The 21,557-nt window shown below is 43.9% G+C and overlaps 1 protein-coding gene across 2 annotated transcripts in view; it reads right to left on the bottom strand.

The window, feature by feature from the left end:
• SASH1 (SAM and SH3 domain containing 1) overlaps positions 1–21,557 on the bottom strand; it is a 569,508-nt gene that overhangs the window by 22,435 nt on the left and 525,516 nt on the right. For both annotated transcript variants that reach the window (XM_086461091.1, XM_086461092.1), the window contains 2 exons: positions 7,591–7,723; positions 1,956–2,791 (listed from right to left, as the gene is read on the bottom strand). In XM_086461091.1, coding sequence (XP_086317217.1) covers positions 1,956–2,791; positions 7,591–7,723 — 969 coding nt within the window. The remainder of the gene's footprint in view (positions 1–1,955; positions 2,792–7,590; positions 7,724–21,557) is intronic.

Below are 21,557 nucleotides of genomic sequence, written 5' to 3'. Positions count from 1 at the left end.
CTGGCAATACTGTACCAAACAAAAGGTCTGTGGATGAGGAGAGGGATATTCAATGGAATGGCCATGCAGTCAGAAGTATTACTGTTTTGGGAGAAAAGAAAAACTGATGCGATTTGAAAATTTCATGCATGTCCAGGTCACTGAAACAAATATAAATGACAAAAATGAACGGCAAGGCAAGACAGTGACCAGTTCCACTGAATACATCGGCATTGCAATTTCCCTGAGGTTGCAGCAAACAAACATTAAGTGTTTCTAGGAAGGAGTGGCATTAGTTGAAGTTTGCCAGCTTTTTGCGGTTTCAGGATAAAGTGTATAGAAAAAGCTAGTAAGAGCAGCATGTCTCCACCATTCATCCCATTCAAACGAGAAACAGTTGACTGAGGAGTTCCTCGACAACAACAACAAAATGCTACCCATTTCTTCTCTGTTTGTATCTCTGTGAATTAGCAGAAGTCAGTCCACATGGTTCTCATAACTAAATCCTATAGCAAGGCTACTTATTAGAATAGCTGAAAAGCTTGTTTCTGTCATCTGTATTTACAAAGAAAGTTTGAAAGTTTTTTTATTTTTAATTATAGGGCATCTCTAGCACATACCAGTATGCTTTTCTGCCTGAGGTACCTCTATTACTCAATCCACAGAAGGACAAGTAAGGTTTCTCTTATCATTGTAATATCCTTATGGGAAAACCATGTCTTTTGAGACAACGTCTATGAAAATAAACAGTACCCTGTGAGTGGCAGGGCAAGCAGTCAATGCAGAAGAAATAGTGAAGCTGCAAAGAGAGAACATTCATGGTATTGGGTAGAAAAAGACTATTTTATGGCCAAAGAGCAAAAAGTGAACCATGAAGGCCTGGTCACCTTGCAAAGGTTATTCAAGGAGACCAAGGCTGTGACTCTTATATCAAGAATACCTCACAACTGAAGAAATGAAGCAGAGGCCTCTCAAAATACAACCTGTACTTCAAGAGGAAAAGCAGTTTCTACTGTATTGTTGACCGGACTATCTTGCTTAACGTTATGGGTGCACTGCTGTTTCTACTCACTAAAGTAAGGGACATATCTACATTGTCAACTAGACAACAGACTAGCTGGCTCAGCTTTGGAGATCTGGCTGGCCCCAAAGGTAAGTTCCTGGGAAACTCAGCATCATGGTTAAGGGAACTCTCAAAACTGGGTCATATAATCAGGAAGCAGCTTTGGATCTCTCTGGAGCGCTCATGTCACTTAATTTCCCATTGTACAGCACAATTTCTTTTATTGGCCACCCCTTGTTCCCTTCCCACAACACTCTGAGGGAAGTGCCACCTTCCCTCCATGCTAGAAAGAGGAAGCAGTGGCCAGAGAGAGAGCAGAAGGGACACTTCTGGTGGTGGTGAGCAGCAAGCAGGAGGGCAGTGTCTACATAACGTAAAACTCCCTGCCTTTCTGCAGCTGCGTGTCTAACAGAGAATATAGAGCTGGGTGGGTGAATTGATGAGATGCAAACTGAGAAGGGGAGGGCCAATATGAGGCAACGACAGCAGGAGAGAAACAGAGCACAGCTGACTAAGTATGCTCCAATCCTCTGAAAATTCATCTCTTGGTATCGCTTCAAGAGAATACCGACTCCCAAAGCATTGCAAAGAACGGGATTATAGCATCTCAAAGCTCCTCTGTTCACCAGTGATCTCAATTTCTGCACCAGGTGAATTTAAGAAGTAGCATTTAGTCGTATTTTCTCTCTCTTCATTGAGTTGTTCTGTACACATTGAAACTGCAGACTCAACAAAACTTTTCTCTGACGGGATTATATCAAAGTCTTCCCTTACATCTGAATTACAGCGCTTAAGAGTTTCTAACGGCAAGGAAAGCAGAAGCACTGAATTTTAGTTAAAAACAGAAAGCAGAAGTGTTGACTGCAACCTCACAGAAACTGAAGACCACCTTCATGACAACTCTTTGACTCACAGACTTTTGGTGGATTCTCAAGAGAACCCTTTTAGTACAGCGATCCACTGTGGCAGCCCACTTCCTCTTGGCCTCCTCATCCTCCTCCAGCAGGCATCTCCTCAGGTCCTGCTTGTCAGCCTTGCTCAGGGTCCTGTCAGTAACGGGACGCACCAGCTGTGAGAGGTTGAGGTGACTGTACAGGCTTCTCTCCACCACATAGGTAATATTGAACTCGCTGACAGAAGTGCGCCCTCGTAGCCTTCTGTTTGGGAAGCCACAACCTCCACCCCCTTTCGCTTTGTGTCGCAGTAATTGCAGGTCGCAAGTTGCGGGGGATGCTCCTTTCCTAGCAGGGCGCTGGCAAAGAAAAGCTCTGGAACAGGAATAGTTAGTATCCATTTTCTTCAATCGGATCTGCTTCCTTACACTTTGAATCTCCTCCAGGGACACCAGAAGATGGTGCTTGTGCCTGTTGCTGTCATAAAAGCAAATGCTTTCTGTACTTACCCCATGGCTCAGAGAGCCGAGGCTCTTCTTCATTTCCCCATCTGTCAAGGAGCGGCAAACTTTCTGGGTCTTCTCCTCTTCTGGGTAAGAGAAAAATGTCCCGAGTTTCTTGGGAGGCTTGATAAGGCCACGGCTATCAGTTTTGCTGAAGGTCTTCACCAGCTTCCGGTTAGCTCCCCATGTATCAAGACTGCTGGATGAGGGAGAAGTAGTAAGTGAGTCCGAGTCATCCTCTGGCTGCTTCTCACAGGAGCTGTCAAAGTAGAATTGCTTCTTGTGAACTCCAGAGTAAAGTGCCGATCTGTCATCCAGTATAGGAGAGTTGTCAAGTGAGTGCTCTTCCACACCTACAGGGGACAAAAGCAGCGCAATGCATGTCATTGTTCATAATTCTCTAAGATGTTTCCCTGTAAAGCCTTATTGTATTTATTTAAGATATCACCCACTTAAAACGGAAGAAAACTCTTCCTGATACAAGCAGCCCAGAAGGGATTTGCGAGTGGATAAATCTGAAGCAGTTCCTTCTATTTGTGAAGTGGGAGTTCTGTGTTGAGCTAACAGTAGACAGATGACAGCATCCTGTAAGTAAACTCATTGTTATTTTAAGTTTCTCCCTTTCCTTTGCAGTGAAGTAAGACCAGTTCTCTCACTAAGAACCCCTTAAAAGCTGGAGCTGCGATCTCTTTCTCATGTTTTTCTTCTGATACGTGCATATGATGCTGAGCTCTAGTGAGATCACAATAGGTCAGAAGTATACCCAGGTATTAAAAACGAAGCAAATACCTCTCAAGTCCAGTTTTGCAATGCCCAGTGCTGCTGCTGCTGCAGCAGAAAGCAGTATTTTCCCCAGAAAGTTAGAGAGCTTAGCTCCAGGATGAAATTAAAAGCTTTGGGTTTTTGATGGGGGAGGATACACCAGTTTTAATCACACAGATGCAAAGACAAAAAAAGTAGGTCAAATTGCGGGTGTGCCAATTTCAACAGTGTCCTGGTAATGACAGAAACACTTGGTTTTCACCAGATACATATTTTGCAGAAAGGGAAGACGACTTTTTGCAATAGAAGTACTGGAGATGGACAAACAGCCAGGTCTCCTTTTTGAAGTGAAGGCAATAAAGGACCTGAAATTCCAATTCCTTTTCACATTTATCATTTAAGAAACTTTTCTCTGGTGCTTTCTTCTAAGCAAAGTATAGGCTCAGGTATTAGATGCCTAGTAACAAGGAAAGAGTCAAACAAGAGTACACATCCTCCTCAGTCCTGCCTGACAAATTTCATAGCATTCACAGATATGTATCAGAAACAGACACAGAAATGTGACTGTATTTATTTCTTGCCAAAATGGATTTTCTTGCCTGTCCCAGCTTTGCCTTCATCTTTGATTGCTTCCACAGTCTTTCAGCACAGCTAAATTTCAACCATTACCAAGATACCTATTATCTATTGAACTCAGTAACAGGGAATACGTTTCAAGATGAATCAGTATTAGTTGCCGTGTACAGGCTTCCTGTCTCACCTTCAGTTCACTCTGTTGGCAAAAGGTACCTGACACCAAAAATACTATTTTACCAAGATGAAACTCGCTGTAACAGTGAAGGGATGGTGGATCACATCTGACACACAACTTTCACTCTTGGGAACTCTTCTGGGATAAGTCTGTAGACTGGAGTCTGATTTTGACACAACTTTCACTACAGGATTGTCCAACTTGGTCTTTTCCCTGTCTACTTCCCAATTTGAACAGAAAATAGACACTCCTGGGACTCAATATGTGCTGATAAACAATTTTAGTCCACTGAGTAAATATGTTTTTAAACAGCTTGTAAAATATGCATTGTGTGTCAACACTGTAACAGATGTTATTTGGAGTGAGTCCATGACACAAAGCCATAATGACACAGATGTAGATGTGATTTGTTTTTAAATGCTATTTAAGAACGGTGCCTAGGAATTAGGAAGCTTCAGTTATTTAACTCACTAGGAGCAGACTAACACAAAATACACATGGATTCAGATATTGGCATTTTCTAGTGAGTATCAGATCATTCGGATGCATACTTAGTGTGATAACAAAGTCAACAGTAGAAATATGGGAGAAGGATATGGGACTAGTGTACATTTCATTAAAAATACAGGAACATATAAGGGAAATCTGGCAAAGTTATTCTTTGTGAAGAAATTTTTCAGGAGGATTATGAGGAATCTTTCTTCTGGGGAATGGCACGTCAGTTTTCAAACCAAGCCTACGCTCACACTTTGTTAAAGGCTGTCGAACACTGAAGAATTTATTGAATTTTGACTATGTTACTCAATCAAATTTTATAGCCAACTCCCCAAAACCTAGCCATCTAGGATTTCACATTACTTCACATTTGTAACACAGATGCAAGTAGCAGCAGCAAAAAGCTCAAGAACTGGTCCAGTCAATCGCAGGTAACTTGGAAGGCCAGACAGCAATCCCCAAATCTGACCACAGTATTTTTTGTGACTTTGTAGAGCCATCTGACATACCCAAACAGGAACACAGACCTACATTACGAGACAGGGGATGGACAGTGTTTATGAAGCACTCTTAATTTGCCACATGAAAACTTGGGTACGGGGAGAATTTACTGAAAGAAAAGTCATAGATATCTACTCCTAATGTAGACTTGGCTGCTTAAGGGGCCTTCTGCTTCTGTAGAAGTTATGCAGAAGTAATCCTTGTTGTTGTTTAGCAATAATGGGTTTTGCTGCAGTTTCCCAAGAGATAATCTACAAAGAACTCCAGAGTGCTAGATAAAATGCAAACTCAGAGTTACAGATAATTTATTCAGAAAAGCCTGGAGTTAAAACACAGAAGACAGGCAGGAGATGGAGAAAGAAGCAGAGAAAAAAATTTTTTGCGACAACTATTAATTCAGGGTTGTTGTTTTTTTCTGCGGGGTGCAGGGGTGGAAAACTGTGGAAAAAAAACCTGTATGGAACTGGGACACTTAAGTGAAAGACGGGTCCTGCACATAGGTCAGGGCAATCCCAAGCACGAATACAGGCTGGGTGATGAGTGGATCGAGAGCAGCCCTGGGGAGGAGGACTTGGGGGTGCTGGTGGATGAAAAAATGAACATGATCCAGCAATGTGAGCTTGCAGCCCAGAAAGCCAACTGCATCCTGGGCTGCATCAAGAGAACTGTGGCCAGCAGGTCAGGGGAGGTGATTCTGCCCCTCTACTCTGCTCTCGTGAGACCTCTCCTGCAGTGCTGTGTCCAGCTCTGGGGACCCCAGCATAAGAATGACATGGACCTGCTCAAGCGAGTCCAGAGGAGGGTCATGAAAATGATCATGAGGCTGGAGCACCTCCCCTGTGAGGACAGGCTGAGAGACTTGGGGTTGTTCAGTCTGGAAAAGAGAAGGCTCCAGGGAGACCTCATAGTGGCCTTCCAGTATTTAAAGGGGGCCTACAGGAAAGGTGGGGAGGGACTCTTGATCAGGAAGTGTAGTGATAGGATGAGGCTGCTTAAAACTGAAAAAGGGTAGTTTTAGATTAGATATTAGGAAGAAGTTCTTCACTGTGAGGGTGGTGAGGCACTGGCACAGGCTGCCTAGAGAAGCTGTGGCTGCCCCTTCCTTGGCAGTGTACAAGGCCAGGTTGGATGGGGCTTTGAGCAACCTGCTCTAGTGGAAGGTGTCCCTGCCCACGGCAGGTGGGGTGGAACTAGATGGTCTTTAAGGTCCCTTCCAAGCCAAATTGTTCTATGATTCCACGACTAAAGGAGAAAAGGAAATAAGGAAGTGAAGTGCTGTAAGAGAGCGAATAGAGAGCAGAACAGATAGTTAACATGCTGGAGAGAAAGTCTGGTCAAACTGCTGGAAAGCGTCTGCATGCCCAGGGGCCCCTGGGCTGCCTGCTTCTGCAGCTGCTCCCACCCCAGAGCCTATGGCTGATTGCTCCCTGCAGCTTTTCCCAAGCCCACAGGGAGGGAAGGGGTAGGAAAGGCCTCTCTGGGGTCCCTTCCCCAGAGCAGGGAAAAATAGCCCTGTTTCTCATAAACCATGGGTTTGCTTCCAAGGTAACCAAGGTTTATGCTCATCCTATGAGGTGACAAAACCTTTTCAGACCAAGGCAGCTGCCTGGTCCAGAGCTCTAACTGGCTGTGCCTTTCATGCCAGCCAATAACACCATCATCATGCAGGAGTAAAGCAGACTATATCATAAATCTTCCAAGGGCTTCCTGCCACATACCGAAGAAGATGCACACGTTCTCCTTAAATGCACTAGGAAGAAATCATAATATGGCTGAGCTCACTGCAAAGCTGAGGGGAATTGGCATATGACCCTGGGAAGGCCACTAACATAGAGAGGTGCCCACAGTTCCAGTGAGGACTCAAGCAGGGCTGTGCAGAGAGGCTCCTGAGGCTCAGGCTCCGTTAATCGGAGTGCTCACACATGGAAACAGGTCATCCAGAGTTAATTCTGCGGCATGGCATTCCCAGGGGCTGAACTCTGCTTCCTGTTTCCCCACCCTCCTCCTCCTCCCTTCTCTCCCCCTCTCTCTCAGCAGCAGGGCTCATTCAGGAGCCAAACTGCAAGCAGACTCCCCCAGAATTAGGAGTTAATATTACACAACACAGTCGCTATCCCACAAGAATGTCTGATAGAGTTTCTGTACTTTTGCCAGAGGATGATGCCATGTGGCGCAACTGTACCACCAACCAGCTGCTACCCTCTCAAAACTAGCAAGAGCTTCACCTGTGTGCCATCTCAGGCCTTGAAGGAAGGAGCAATGTGGTGGTGGCTCTGCTTACCTCCTCGCTGAGCCTGCGAGGCAGCCGGCTGGGATTGCTCCTGGTCTCATTCCCTCCCCAGCATGGGGCATAAAACATAAACCAAGTTCTAATCTCTTAATGAGGGGCTCTCCAGTGCTGCTCTGGGAATACCAGGAGATCAGCAGTAACCACATCCTAGACTGTCACTTTCCTCCTTCCAACATCTCAGAATGTAATTACTTGAGTAAGGCATGCACCATAGACAAGGCAGTCTTTCCTACTGTCCCCTAAGAACACTCCACTCCACCCCTCCCTCCCTCCCTCAGCCCTCCACTTTCTGTCCCTTCTCAACAGAAACATGTATTCACACACGCAGTTTTAACCATATACACGTTTTTTACCTTCTGTGCTGGGTTTTTTCATTTCTTCCACTCTTATGAGTTTCTTCCTGACTCTGCGAGTAGAATTCACCAGCTTGTGCAACCTCTTAAACTTCACCGACTCCTCTGTTTCATCATCGGATTGTTCTCTTGACTGGCAAAGAAACAAAGGGAATATTAATAAAGTAGCAGTTCCACGGCATGCTCCTTCAAGTCAAGTTAACCCAGCTCATCTGCTGCGCTGTGTCAATGCAGCTCTGTAACTGGTGTTATATTTTCCGCCCAGGTCAGACAGAAACATTTAAATTAGTGAGGGTTTTCTTTTTTTCTTTTTTTTTTTCTTTTTCTGAAAGCATGACATACCATTTTGATTTCTAAATCTGTGCAACGTAAGATCCTAGGCACTGAAATGCATTCCTGCCCTTGTCTTTCTTCCCATGCATTGTGTAATAACTACTTCCACGTCCTCTCTCAGTACGTTTCAGGCAGGGCTCTTTCCCAGGGCTCTTCTTACCATACCAGTTATGCTCCTGTGGTTTGGGTCAGTCACTGGTCTGTCTGGCATTTCAGAACTTGCTGTTTAAACCTGGTTAAAAACAGCTTCTCCAAACTGAAGCTCTGTCATTGACGACTTCTCTTTTTTTTTTTTCCCCCCCAGTCTTCCCAGAAAATCAAAAACAGCAGCATAAGAAAGAGACGGGAAGGAAAAGGAAGGAGGAGACCTCATCTGCCTCGCTCACGAATTGCCACAGCTACAAAATACTCCTTTCCTCCTCCCTGCTCCCTACACTCCTCCTGAAGGCTCTCAAGGCTGGAATTAAGATGGACACAGCATTCCTCCAGCACTGACCAAGGGAAAACTCTGACCTTTTCAGATATACAGTGCAGTCCATATTCCCCAGCATCCCGTTTCGTTTTGCATCTGATCCAGTATGCTCAGTTCCAGCTGTTTTCCCTCAAGTATCAAACATTACAGAGACAAAAAAAAATTCCCCTCTCTCCAGCAGCAGTGACACAACAAGCTGAAACAATCCATTCCTTGTGAACGAGAAGACGACTTCGATTTTCAAGCCAGATCCAACGTTCAATGTGCTACTTCCTCTGTTTTAATCAGTTCAGAATGTGGAAGGCGGCGGGGGGATGGGAAGGGAAGGGGAGAGGAGAGGAGGCCAGCGGTGCTCTCTGGCTCAGCCAGGACAGCCCTGGCATCATACTCCACTGCACATTCCTGTGTGCAGCCCAGGCTCCAGCTGGAGCGTAGTATGGATCTTATACCTTACTTTGTTTTCACCCGTGGTCCCAGCTAATTCGCCGCATTCCTACTGGTCAGCTCTAAAAACCCTCATGCAACTTCCTGTCGGCACAGCTATCTGGGTTTCCACACCACGCTCATCCTTTTTTCTCCTTCTCCTTTAAAAAACCCGAAAATCCCCAACAAAGGCAAGCCAAAAAAAATCCAAACACCCTCTCCTCTTCCCTAGCAAAAATGCTGACTTCTTATCTGGAGGCTGAGTAAAAGGCCAAATATAAAAATGCTTTCTGCTTTTCTAATACACTTAAATATCAGGATGTGGTAATAATGGTAGATGCCATGGGGCAGGACATCAATTAGCAGTTGCATGAGCACACTTTGAAAGGCACAAAACAGTACCTGAAGGAGCTACGGCAGCTCTGAAAGCCTGCCTCACAGGCACACACCTCGCAAGGTCAGCAGAACCACACCAGAGCAAACTTCAGCCACTTTCTGCAAGGGCACTGTCAATTACCAATTTCCCACAAACATCACGTTACTTCAAAACAAGAAAGAATACCAAATGGACCACATATGGCAGCAGGAATTGCCATTCTGCTGCCATCCAAAAGCTGCAGGAACGTGTTTATTACGGGTACAGGCCGACTAGGTAATTAATAATCTTCCTTGGGGAAAAATAGGGCTGTAAAGAGGAGTACCAGATGTCTTTTATCAAAATAAATTAAGCAGCAAGATGAGCATTAATTCAGAGATTATGGCTAGGACAACTTAGTGACATGTCAAACAAGACAGACATATTTAGATTAGATGACAAATGGATTATTGACCATAACCAAAAAGTTCGGTCAAGACTTCTCAGGCCATTAAGCACATCCTGGCAAGCAACCATACCCTGCCCTCGAGATACGTTTATTTCAAATGCAATTACTCTAGGTCATTGCTTTCCTTCATTACTTTTTTTACACCCTTAGTTTGCAAGGCTACGGTTTGTAAAACTGTGAGCTCTGTAAGACTTGCTCATACCTGGTCCTCCCGCCCAGGATTTCATCAAAGAATAAACAACTAGCCTTCCTTTTGTGCCACAGGTATCTGACATTTACATTCACAACTACCGCCATGAAAGCAAGCGAGCACCAAGACAGCCTCAGCGTAAGGTACTGACATCAAACCCAAGTGGGTGATATAGGGGGGTCACCATCACACTTCCAAAATAAATGAAGTCTCACTGTAACCAAGTGGTTTTCCCTGCCATTTCAGGACTCCTGGCACCCTTTGAGCTGTGGTCCTCCGCAGGCAGCAGCTGACCCTTCCTAGCACTCGGCTGAGAGAGGCGAGAACAGCTCATGTTTAACAGGAGACGCTGGATAATGGGTTGACTAAAAGTAAGTCTCTCTCCAGCAGCCTATTTCCTATCATATTGGGTAGCATGTGGCACGGAAAATCTTCTGTAAAGGAAAACGATGGCTAATAAGTTTATGTAAAATGGCCTCAAAACGTCGGTGACTACGCCAGTGGTGCTGCTCAGGAAACTTTCTTGTCAAATAATGCCAATTCCTTGAAAACGAAAACATTTTGAAGGACAGTTATTTTTTATTCACTTCCTGGTTTTGAAACAATTTTTTTTAAAAAGGCCTTGAAATTATCAAAAGTTTCCATTTTGGCACATGGGAAACAGAGCTTAATTTTCCAGCTCAAGCAATTGCTTTCTTTTATAGCTAATATTAAACAGAAAACAGACATGTAAAGCATTCAGGCCATGAGCGACATATTTGGAAATCACTGAACTTCGACGCTTTGATTTCCCTGACCTGCTCTACCCTCCCCGCTTCCACAGTGACCGAATTCCTTTTTTTGGTGGCTCTCCCTGACTTCAGATGGGAAAAAATCACCCCGATCTCCCCAATGTGTGGCAGGCTGGGCAAATGGCTTCCTGGACAGCTCTAGCAGCCAGGCCTTGGCACAGGCCTTCGACGCAGCCGGCTGCCAGCCTCCCTCTTGTCCTGTCCCTCCTTAACAAGCGCTTCAGTGCGCTGCAGCACTGCAGAAGGGCAGACATGGTCTGTGAAAGAGGGAACGATGCGTCTCTCAGAGGCCAGGCCGGAGGCTCTCCAGCACGGGAGGAGGCCATGCCGCACCCCCCTCCGCCAACGCCTCCCAGCCCCTGGCACATGGCCGACCCATTAGGCCGAGCCTCAGCATCGTTAATGCGCCGGCAGAACAGCCAGGGCCCCTCCACCTCCCCGTCCCCCCGTGCACGGCCGGAGCAGGCCTCTCCCCACGCTCCAAGGGGAAAACAAACGGATTTGCAGTACTGCAAATAGGAACAACTTAACTTCCATCTCCTCCGCTCCAAATTTTTCCATCTGAAAGCCCATATGGCTCAACTTTTAATTATTTTGGCTAATGCTGTATGTAGTAATTCTGTGGTGAATGCTTAAGTGTTTCATTTCTGGTTTCCAGGGCAACATTACATCAGATTGCAGACAGCTGGCTCCACAGCCTTAAACCATAACAAATTGGCCAAAGCCGATGCACAAAACTCACGCTCGCTTTAAAGAGAGCGCAGGGCTCGGCCGGGCTGCCGGGGACCCGGCGAAGCCTGCGGGGCCCCCTTGGTGGGGCTGGCCGGGCGGAGCCGCCTTTCCCCGCACCGCTTGGAGCAAGTGCATCCCCGACACATCTGCAATGCTCTCACGGTGCGGAAACCCGCCAGTTTGGAGAGCTTGGCTGCACAAACGTGCAAAGGACTACAGGGAAACAGGGACTAAATTAACAGCATCTGGAAATACCAAGGACTGCAACGAGAGGACTGCAACCACCACGTACCACATGGCTGGAAAACTACGGAGAGGCCAAGTTCCAGCCCCACCACCCAGCTCTTTGCCGCTAACAAACGTGGCCACAAACCTATGAAGATACTGTCAAATCCAGACGATATCAATTCCCTCTGCCACCTCTCGCGTCCCTTCTGCTTGGAAAACTTTTCCTACTCGTACACCTCAAAAGGCCACACTTTGCATCATCTCGTATGTAAGATCAAAGTAAAAAGCCTTATGTTCAGGAACAAATAGAAAATTAGCACCCGTACTTTGATATTCAAGGAGCTCTCTACAGTTCTGCTCCCAGTGCCCTCTTCGCTTTCTCTCCCACTTTTCTCACGCAGGCTCTTTGCTGCTGGAGGCAGGGCACACGCCTTGCTCTGCTGCTCTCTAACATCCAGCCCATTTCACACGCCACAGAAATAACAATCTTAACCTCCCTCTTTGAATTAGTGCTTCACACACGCGCGCGCACGCACACACACACGCACACACAGAGAACACTAACATTTATTAGGGTACTTGGAATTAATTGTCGAAATGTAAACCAGAAGTAGCTAGCTAGCTTTCGGCAGGACTATGTTTGGAAACACTTCAGGGTTATAGCTGCAGCTATAAAATACCAGGTAGGCAAAGCCTGCTAGCCAGGTCCTAATAAAAATGTTTAAGAAACACTAGGACAATATCCAGTTAAAGCTATCATAACGGATGAATCTGTTTCAGCAAAATAAACAAAAACATATGTGACTTTTACATGAGCTGTGTGAAGCCATTTAGACAGATGTTCAAATTTTACAATTTGCTTTATGCCCAGTAATAGTTCAGCCCCAAATTGAAATCTCTAGGAAACCTCCAATCTAAGAAACAAGGAAATCTCTTAATATCTGATTAAGCCCAAACTGCAATTATTTTTGGCTATCAGACAATTCTTGTTCAGCAAAGTGGAGCAAAAAACCCACACTCAAACCTGTGGGCACATCACATCCCCCAGCCCTGGCTAGCTCACTTCAGAATTACAAACTCTACAGTAAATGCAGAGATTTTGCTGTTCCCTTTAGGAGACGTGGCTACACGTGTCCTTTCTTCTTTCTCTCTAACGGGCTTTACATCTGCCAAAAAAAACAACCATTCTAACTTTTAAAAAAAATTTTTTGAAGATGCCTGAATAAAGTCAGAGACAGGAAAACAGAACAGAAAAGAACTTAAAAGCCCAAGCAAAGGAAGAGGAGAACTGAGAAAAGCTATGCATGCTGTGCTGTGCCTAAGAATAACCACAAAAGCCTTTTCTCTTTCTCCCCCTCTGAAACAGGAGGCACATCCTCTCCACATCACACTACACGCTCAGTGACTTACCAGCTTCGGCATTTATAGGCCTAAAGCTCAGTTTCGAGTAATTCCCCCTGAGTCCTCAACTGCCGTCAGCTTCGTAACCCTAAAATTTAGGAGCAGACCCTTCTTAAGTATTGTATTCGCTCCGAATCCTGCGCACAAAATGCCTCTTCTCTGGAGTTACATTATCAGACACCAAACTGGCTCCGACTCCAGTGCTGAATATGTAAAGAAGAAAAAAGCGTGATGCTGGACTCAATTAGCTGTTTTCTGCTCACTGATTGATTCCCCCAGTTACTCGCTAGCTGCATAACTTGCAAGAAAGGCATAAGTCATCAGCTCTAAGCAAATCTTCTATTCACCACAAGGAAAAAAGGGAGTGTTGTACATGGCAAACAATCCCTGTTTTCACTGACGAAGGCTTGCTGACCTCTTGCTGGCCTCCGGTTCCTTAATTACTGTCTATGGAATTTCAGTGAAAGAAAAAAATACAGAGAATCTCTGCAAAGCCAGGACGAAGACTGACCCTCAAACACGACTGCTAGAGCGGAGGCTGTGTCTATAGGAAATATAACTTAAGCCCTTTACCAGGCTTTTCTTATTTTCACTTTTTAATTCTTTTGACAAAAAGCCCCCCTGAGAATTTCCCTTTATAAAGGGCTAATTTGCCAGAAAAATAAACCTTGCTTAAATGTTTTTTAAATTAGTGAATTCAGATTTATTTTTTTTTTGTTCCCCTTGGTTTCAGTGCTATAAAAAAAGAACATCATTAAGAACTGGAAAGGCAAATGATGTTTAATTCAGAAATCTCAGACTAGTCTAGAATTAGCCACGTTGCAGCTTTATCAAGCATTGTAGCATGACTTCAAAATTCTCCTCCTAGGCTGGGCTCAGACCTACCTTCCTAAGAAACAGACTCTGAGATGCTCAAGTAAACTAGCATTCCTCTTACAGTCAACCATACCTAATCTCAAACTTTTGGACAAATCCAGAATTTGGACAATTCTTCTCAGAGCACAAGAAAACACAGACCAAAACCTCTACTGAACAGGAGCACTGCTATCCAGTGGTGGAAAGCAGCAGCAAAGGCATACCACAACAGCACTCTCTTCAAGCCAAGAAAAGACTCCATTTACTCAGGACCAATGGCCAGTTAATCTGGGTTTGCCACATATCAATCATAGAGTGAAATCACAGCGGGACTAAACATCTACTTCCTCTGATGACTGGCTGATTTTAATGAGCTGCCTAACCAAATATCCTTTTCCAATTTCTCCATCTTTGTATTAGTGACTGTACACAGCTTTCCTTCTCCCTAGTGGTCATGTAAACTACATTTACTAGTGTGTGGTAGCTGGGTTCTTACCCTTGAATTACTTCAGGCCCGAAATTCTGATGTAAAATCCTACAGAAAATTCTAAGCTGCAGATAAAATCAGCTAGCATTCTCCAATTTCAATAACATACCAGCCCACATCAAATGAAACATGACAGCGACTTCCTTGAAATGTATCTCAGATTCCCTTAAAAGTTCATGGCCATGAGTGAAACTGATCTAAGTTTGGGGCTTTGCAGCTTGAGTTTTGAAGGTTTTGGGTTTCATTAAGAAAGTTTCTCAAACCTCTAATCCTCGCAGAGGCTGCTTATTGGAAACTGTGAAGCTCAAATGTGATAATCCGCATCGCATCTTGAGGTTACAAATAAAGACCTCCAAAACTTTTAAGAAAAATAGCAGAGGTCATAATGGTTTTGCCACTTCACAAAATTAAACGGCAAGAGCATGAATTGCAAGGGCTGTGTAAGTCTAAAATGTGCAGTGGAAGTGTCAGACCCACCAGGTAACCATGTCTGGGTTCAGTATGTGATTACTTACAAGGAAATCAAAGGAGCATCCAACGGCTACTCTGGTGAAAGATACATTACACATTAGCTGGTGACGACACTGCTTGCTGAAATTAGTGGGAAATATTTGTCATAAGTAACGAGAGCACAAAAATTTAATTCTCCCAGGAGGTCTGTCTTGATACTAGAATAGCTGCTTAGGCAAATTCCTAGATGTTAACTGTTTCCAGGCTTTAGTTAAATAATTTTGAGAAGCATATTGCAGACGTTTGCATCTGCAAGCCAGACACATTTCCTCATGGCAAAGTGTCTCTCTTTCACTGATTAGCATGATTAATTTTAATGACATTACAACTGCACTCCTGTACCACTTGTCACAGGTGTATGTGGCAGAATGAAGCTCTGTGTTACATTATTCTGTATCTGTTACAATACAGCATTCCTTTCCAGTCCTCCTGCAGACTCCTCTACACATGGGAAAGACAGTCTCTAACAAGGTGCTCTCAACAGCGTCTTCTGTTTTGGCAAGGCTAAGAAGGCCTGGGGAGGATCCCTATTCTTTGGTGTAGGCCATACTGTTAATGAACAGAGTACACCACTGGTGCTGGAAACCAACCTCCCCACATTTCAGAAAACCAAGGGTGGAACAGCAATATACAAAATACAGAGAAATTCGTATCAGACAAAAAAAAGGGGGGGGGAAGAAGAGACCCTTTAGTGAAGGGTGCAGTAATTTAGATTACATTCTTATAGTATTTTTAAACAACCAAATTATTAATGTTACTGTCCTAAGTGTGAGGAAGGAAACATCAGTGGCAAGGAGCAGGTCAAGAAGTAACAGACAGGAGCACAATTAAAATTTTCTATAGTACCACAAGTAAAGATTATGCAGCCTGGGTCTGTCAAATAGGGCAGTGAAACACACGGCTTTTGAGATACCTGATTCTTGAACTGAGCAAGGCTATGTTCCATTTTAATAGGCTTGGTCTCAGAAAAGATGGGGGCAGGGAAACCACACCATGGATTACAGCATCTCCTGCTGGCTGATGCATGCAGGGAGAATAGCAAAAAGCTGCTACCACTGTCCCTCACCCTCTAGGTAATAAGCAAATTAGGCGGCTGCCCAAGGGTAAAAAGGTATAAAAAAAGCCAAGTAATGGGTTAGAATGAATATTAAACTAATTTGCCTTCTCACCTCCCACCCTCCCCAAATACATGGCCAAACATCTTGCGGTGAAATAAGTCAACACGGTTTGTTTGAATGCAGTCAAAACAGAACTGGTTATGAAAATGCTTAATTACAGTCACTGCCTGCGCATTACTGTAAGCTCTCTTCTCTGAGTCATGATAACAGGAAGATTTTTCTCAGAGACCTTACAACAGACTAATTACACCCAGTCTTCACATACATAAGGAGCAACTCCTACCAGCAGTGAGCAGGGCGTTTAGTTGGTTTGTATTACTGCCAACTGCTCCGTAGAGTCATTCAGGTTGGAAAAGACCTTTGAGATCCTCGAGTCCAACCACCAACCCCACTCTACCAAGTACACCCCTAAACCGTATCTCCAAGCACCACATCCAAATGACCTTTAAACACGTTAAGGGATGGTGACTCAATCACCTCCCTGGGCAGCCTGTTCCAATGTCTGACAACCCTTTCAGTGGAAAAATTTTTCCCAATGTCTAGCCTAAACATACCCTGGTGCGGCTTGGGTCCGTTCCCTCTTGTTCTATCATTGATTACCTGTGAGAAGAGACCAGCACCTACCTCTTTACAATGTCCTCGCAGGTAGCTGTAGAGAGCCATAAGGTCTCCCCTCAGCCTCCTTTTCTTAAGACCAAATAGTTCTAACCCCAGTTCCCTCAGCCGCTCTTCCTAAGACTTGTTCTCCAGACCCTTCGCCAGCTTTGTTGCCCTTCTCTGCACCCTCTCCAGCACCTCAATGTCTTTCTTGTAGTGAGGTGCCCAACACTGAACACAGCACTTGAGGTGCAGCCTCACCAATGGCGAGTACAGAGGGACAATCACCTCCTTGCTCCTGCTGGCCACACTATTCCCAATACAAGCCAGGATGCCATAGGCTTTTTTGGCCACCTGGGCCAAATCAGTACAATCCTATGTGTAGTCCCACCAGGAACACAAACCTAGTTAAATTGTATTTGATGACAACGTGGGCAGGTCTTGCATGGTAAATAACACTCAAAGATTCGATACAGTTTTATTCTTCAATAAATGCGTTTCTCCTGCAAGTTCTAAAGCGTTGTGGAAAATTTCAGACCAAATAGGTAAAAAATTCCTTACAGTATTCCACAAAATCAAATCTACAAAGACACACGGATAGTCTCTCACTCTGTTATCATCACTCCACAGCACTGACCTTACTTAAAACTCTGTGTTGTGAACTGGGAACAGTAATGATAACTTGCATTTCTCTCATGAAGGTTTTTGTATTACTATATCCATGGGAAGCTCTGCTCTTATGCATGGATAGAGGGGAGGGGGGAAAGATCGTAATGAAATATGCTGTAATTCTTCTGCTATTAGCTTTCACCAAGAGATGCTCAACACCATCCCTGAGATCAGTGTAAAAGCAGGGCAATCAGTGCCTCCCAGGACAGGTCCCTGTGGTAGGCACGTAGCATGGGAATTTAGCACTACCATTTTGAAGCCATGTCTTATTACTGGCTCTTTCTTCATCACAACTGTTACTAAGCACTGACATTATTATAGGAACTTGGACAGTAATAATGAATATACCATCCAACACAATGAGGCACATCAGTGCCTTTCAGGAAATCTTAACAGAAAATGGGTCACTAGACTTTGGAGCAAAGATGAAAGCTCTGCATTCATTTAGAGCCACGCTTGGCATCAGCTCCCCTCCGTTACCTCAAAGAGTGTGCAGGACCTGGAGGCTCTCCAAGGAGAACTAAAATATAGAAAGCATCCTCTTCCACCCTTCAGCCTTTGATGGAAAAAACCCCAACCTTACAAAAAATGGTAAGTCTGGTGACAACAGTAAAAACGGGGCTAACATAGTGCATATCTTTCAAAATGCTCGAAGTATCCATGTTGCTTCAGCTTAAACACTACTGTTTAAATTAAAAAAAAAAAAACCACAAAACCCTCATCATACCCTAGTCTCCATTGATATCCAATCCTGATTCCCAATATGCATTGACTTTGAGATTAGTTCTAAGAAGTTAAATGGACTACACCACAAGGCCTTTTTCCCATTTACTGTAACAGTCCTGTAGTACAAGCAATAATAATGTCCACAAATGGTTAAACATTTTAAAAATCCATCAGTAATATGAATAAAAATAAATTTTAAAATTGCCATATTAAGAAAGCATCCACAATCTGAACCACTGAAATACAGTATAACCCTGAATAACGTGGATTTGCTCTAGTTACACTCAGATTTACTCCAGAGGTAATTGGTGCTACAGGAGTCATATCGTAATTATTTATTTTCTTCTTACCCTTCACGCTTACCAAACAACACAGTAATGACTGTCGTGAGTCAGAGGCAATTCTATCAGACTTCATCTTTTGTCAGATAGGCAATACAATCCTGACTCAACAGCTTCAGCATCTCTTGGATTGAAACGAATACAACCCAAAGTCCATTCTCATCTGTTGTTCTGCCTCTGACATTGGTAGTAGACACAAACCAAATACTGCACACCCTTTCAACTTTTAGCCCCATTTAATGACTTGGTAAATGAAAACATCCTCAGCAAATAATACAAAGAACAGGAACAACAAAAGATTGTCTCACTCCAGCTAGAGCCATTACTGCGTGGACTCGATTTGCTGCCGTCTGTTACCAAAGCAGATCAATAGAAGATGGAAAAGAGCAGCAACACAAGGGGGAGTTTTCCCCAGCATCAGCCACGTGGCAGGCGCAGATATGTATGGCACCCTCCAGGTCTGCACAACTGCTGCCACCCTCCTCAGCGAAAACAAACGGGGTGCCCCATTTGTTTTCGCTGAGAAAGGTGGCAGCAGTCGGTAACAGTGCCACGCTGACAGTCGTGGGTAAAGAAGTGTTGGGAGGGCATGGAGGTTGTTATTCACCCTGCTCATAAATTTTATGGCCTCTCTCCCGAGGCTGCTAAGGCCACACGCCACAGGTGGGGAGGTCTCGGGGAAGCGCAGCACAGCTCACTGCAGCACCCTTCAAATGAAGGCCGGCTACACTACCTGGAAGCTTGAGTTAATGAGCTCTGCATGGCTGACCATTATCCGCTGATCAAAACTGAAACACAGAAGCCTGATGAGACCAACAAAATAGTTCAGTCCAGAGATAATTACAACTTCATTTAGCTTGCATCTACAGAAACTGTCAGCGAAGTTAATTAGTGGCTTGTTTCAGTGGCAGCACACGTATGATACACGCTTCTGTCACAACCTCCCTCCCCGCATCTCTCCCTTTCCCCCACTCCCGTATCAAACATAGCAACTGGTACCAATTAGCAGTCTTTCAGCAGAGGGCACAGGAAAGGATTTATTCTGATTTCTTCTAGTGCTGATCCCTCCAAGCTGGGCTGGAGCTGTACCAGCGAGGCTTGGGGGACGAAGCAGCCTTGTTTTAGATGAACTGAGAATTTCAGCCCCCAAAAGTTATCAAATGAGCTTCTATCTTTAAGCAGCATAAAAGGCACCTCAGTGTAAAGAAAGAATGCGATACAATTTTGAAGTCCTCTCTTTCCCTGGACTTTCTGACTCCTGAAGACAAATAGGCCCTTATCTAAAATCCAGAAAGGGATCCATTTGTAATCTGCACCTGCTTTACATCCCAGCACTTGCTTGGCACAAGGCAATGAAAGCTTGTCTAGTGTTACTGTGAGCAGCCTTCATTCCAACAGAGATGAAACATAAATATTCAGAAATAAACTCGTAAAAAATGATGAGACATTTTAGACTTTTGACACATCTGACTAAAAAGAAAAACAGTTTCAACTCCATTCCCACATTAGCAAATAAATAACACACATACTTTGTTGTGAAACAAAGGGACCACAGTAGTGAGACTGAAAGCTACAAACTGCTCTGAAGTGGCAGAGAACCAAGTCACCTACTGACTTGGCAAGGCCTTTGTTTGTTTGTTTGTTTCTTAAGAGCAAACAAACAGGACATACAATTAACAGCACAGCAATGACATGGGGCTGCCTCCCTTTGGATGCTAAGATGATGACCCTTCAACCCTTCAATTCTTTGCAGTTTATATTTAGGGTTTAGTTTTGTATTGGTACGAAATGTAAGTTTCCATTTCCTGGTACGGTAATTTAAAAGAGGAGGAGCTGGGAAAAAGAATCCTTAAATCAATCTTTAAAATGAGTTAAGGATCAACACCAGTGATGTTAGTCATAAACACATGATAGCTCTACAACTTAGTTTAAAAAAAAACAAGTGGTGAGTTTTTTTCCTAAAAAGGAAAACAACAACAAGAACTAATGATATTTGCCCTTTAGATGTTATTTTGTAGGTGCCTGTTCTTATGCTGTGGGCAGAGCTGACTTGAAAGCAGTGGAGTACTTAAACCCTTAAAACACTCCAGACTTTTTGCCTTCATTTTTAGAGTCTCTGCTTACTTAGATTCTACCTTTTTTTTTTTTTTCTTCCTGAAATGCAGTCATTGGGCAAAGCTAGACCAAGATTCTCCACAAAAACCTAGTTGCCCATCCTCCCAAGTCCTCCTAACTACCAGCAGGTCTCTCTGCCTGTGAAGATAAAACAAGAAGACAAAAAAAAAAAAAGCCATTATACTAGTGTCTTGATACCTCTTAAATCCCCAAGGTTACCAAACAAACGTATAGCAAGTAAACTGAAAATTATCCTTTTCCTAAATTCCCTCAATCTGCAATTATCCTGCAATTTCCTTTTATCATTTGTGTGTACAAATTGTTTACAAAATGATCAAGTATGGTCACAATGTTCCATTTAAAACTGCCTAGTAACAATTTGGCCGTGAAACTGAAAAAAAAAAAAAATCAGAAAAAACGCCAACAGAATCAGAAGAGCCATTGCTCAAGCAGTTTTAATCCAAACCAGAAACTCCAATTTCAGTGACTCATATTTTCAATTACTTTCTGAGGTTGGAAGGCAGTGGGCTACCTAACAGAATGTTTTTAATATATGGAAAAACATCTTTGCTTCACAGCCTCTACAAAATGAGTGGGGTAGTTTTTAGTTGAGATTCCAGATTCAGAGTACAAATCACACAAGTGGCACTGAAAGTCGAACCATTTGGTAAAGAAAGGGCTTGAAAACAGAATCATCTTCGCACATCTCAAATGCTGGTCATTTTAGATTAGCAGAGATGTCCTTCGGCAAAACAGTCTGGGTGAACACATACCCTGTCTCTAGATGTATCTGACTTTGCACTGTTGTTTTTTTCCCTCTTGGATATCAACTATAGCCCAAAGTCTTTCACCCCAGTTAACCCTAATTTCTTTCACATCCACAAAAAGGAAGCCAAGCTCACTTTTGTTCTGTCATGAAGTTTCATTTCTGCAGATGATCTGCTGCTTTTCCCTTGAAGGCAAGCAGTTTCACAGCTTCTGTTAAATGTGACCAGGACGAAAACTAGAAGCAAGGGCAAAAATCTTGAGGTATCTACAACGATGGAGTAGGGATCCCCCATCAAAGTTAGCAGGAAAATGGTTCAAACCCTACCCGAACAGCAGAGAGAGGCAACAGAGCTCTTGGCTCAAAGTGCAAGGTGGCTTAGGAAAATA

This window comes from Leptosomus discolor, chromosome 2 (assembly GCF_034619465.1).
Source record: "Leptosomus discolor isolate bLepDis1 chromosome 2, bLepDis1.hap2, whole genome shotgun sequence".
Classification (NCBI taxonomy): domain Eukaryota; kingdom Metazoa; phylum Chordata; class Aves; order Leptosomiformes; family Leptosomidae; genus Leptosomus; species Leptosomus discolor.
This window is presented reverse-complemented; position numbering and strand designations above follow the sequence as displayed.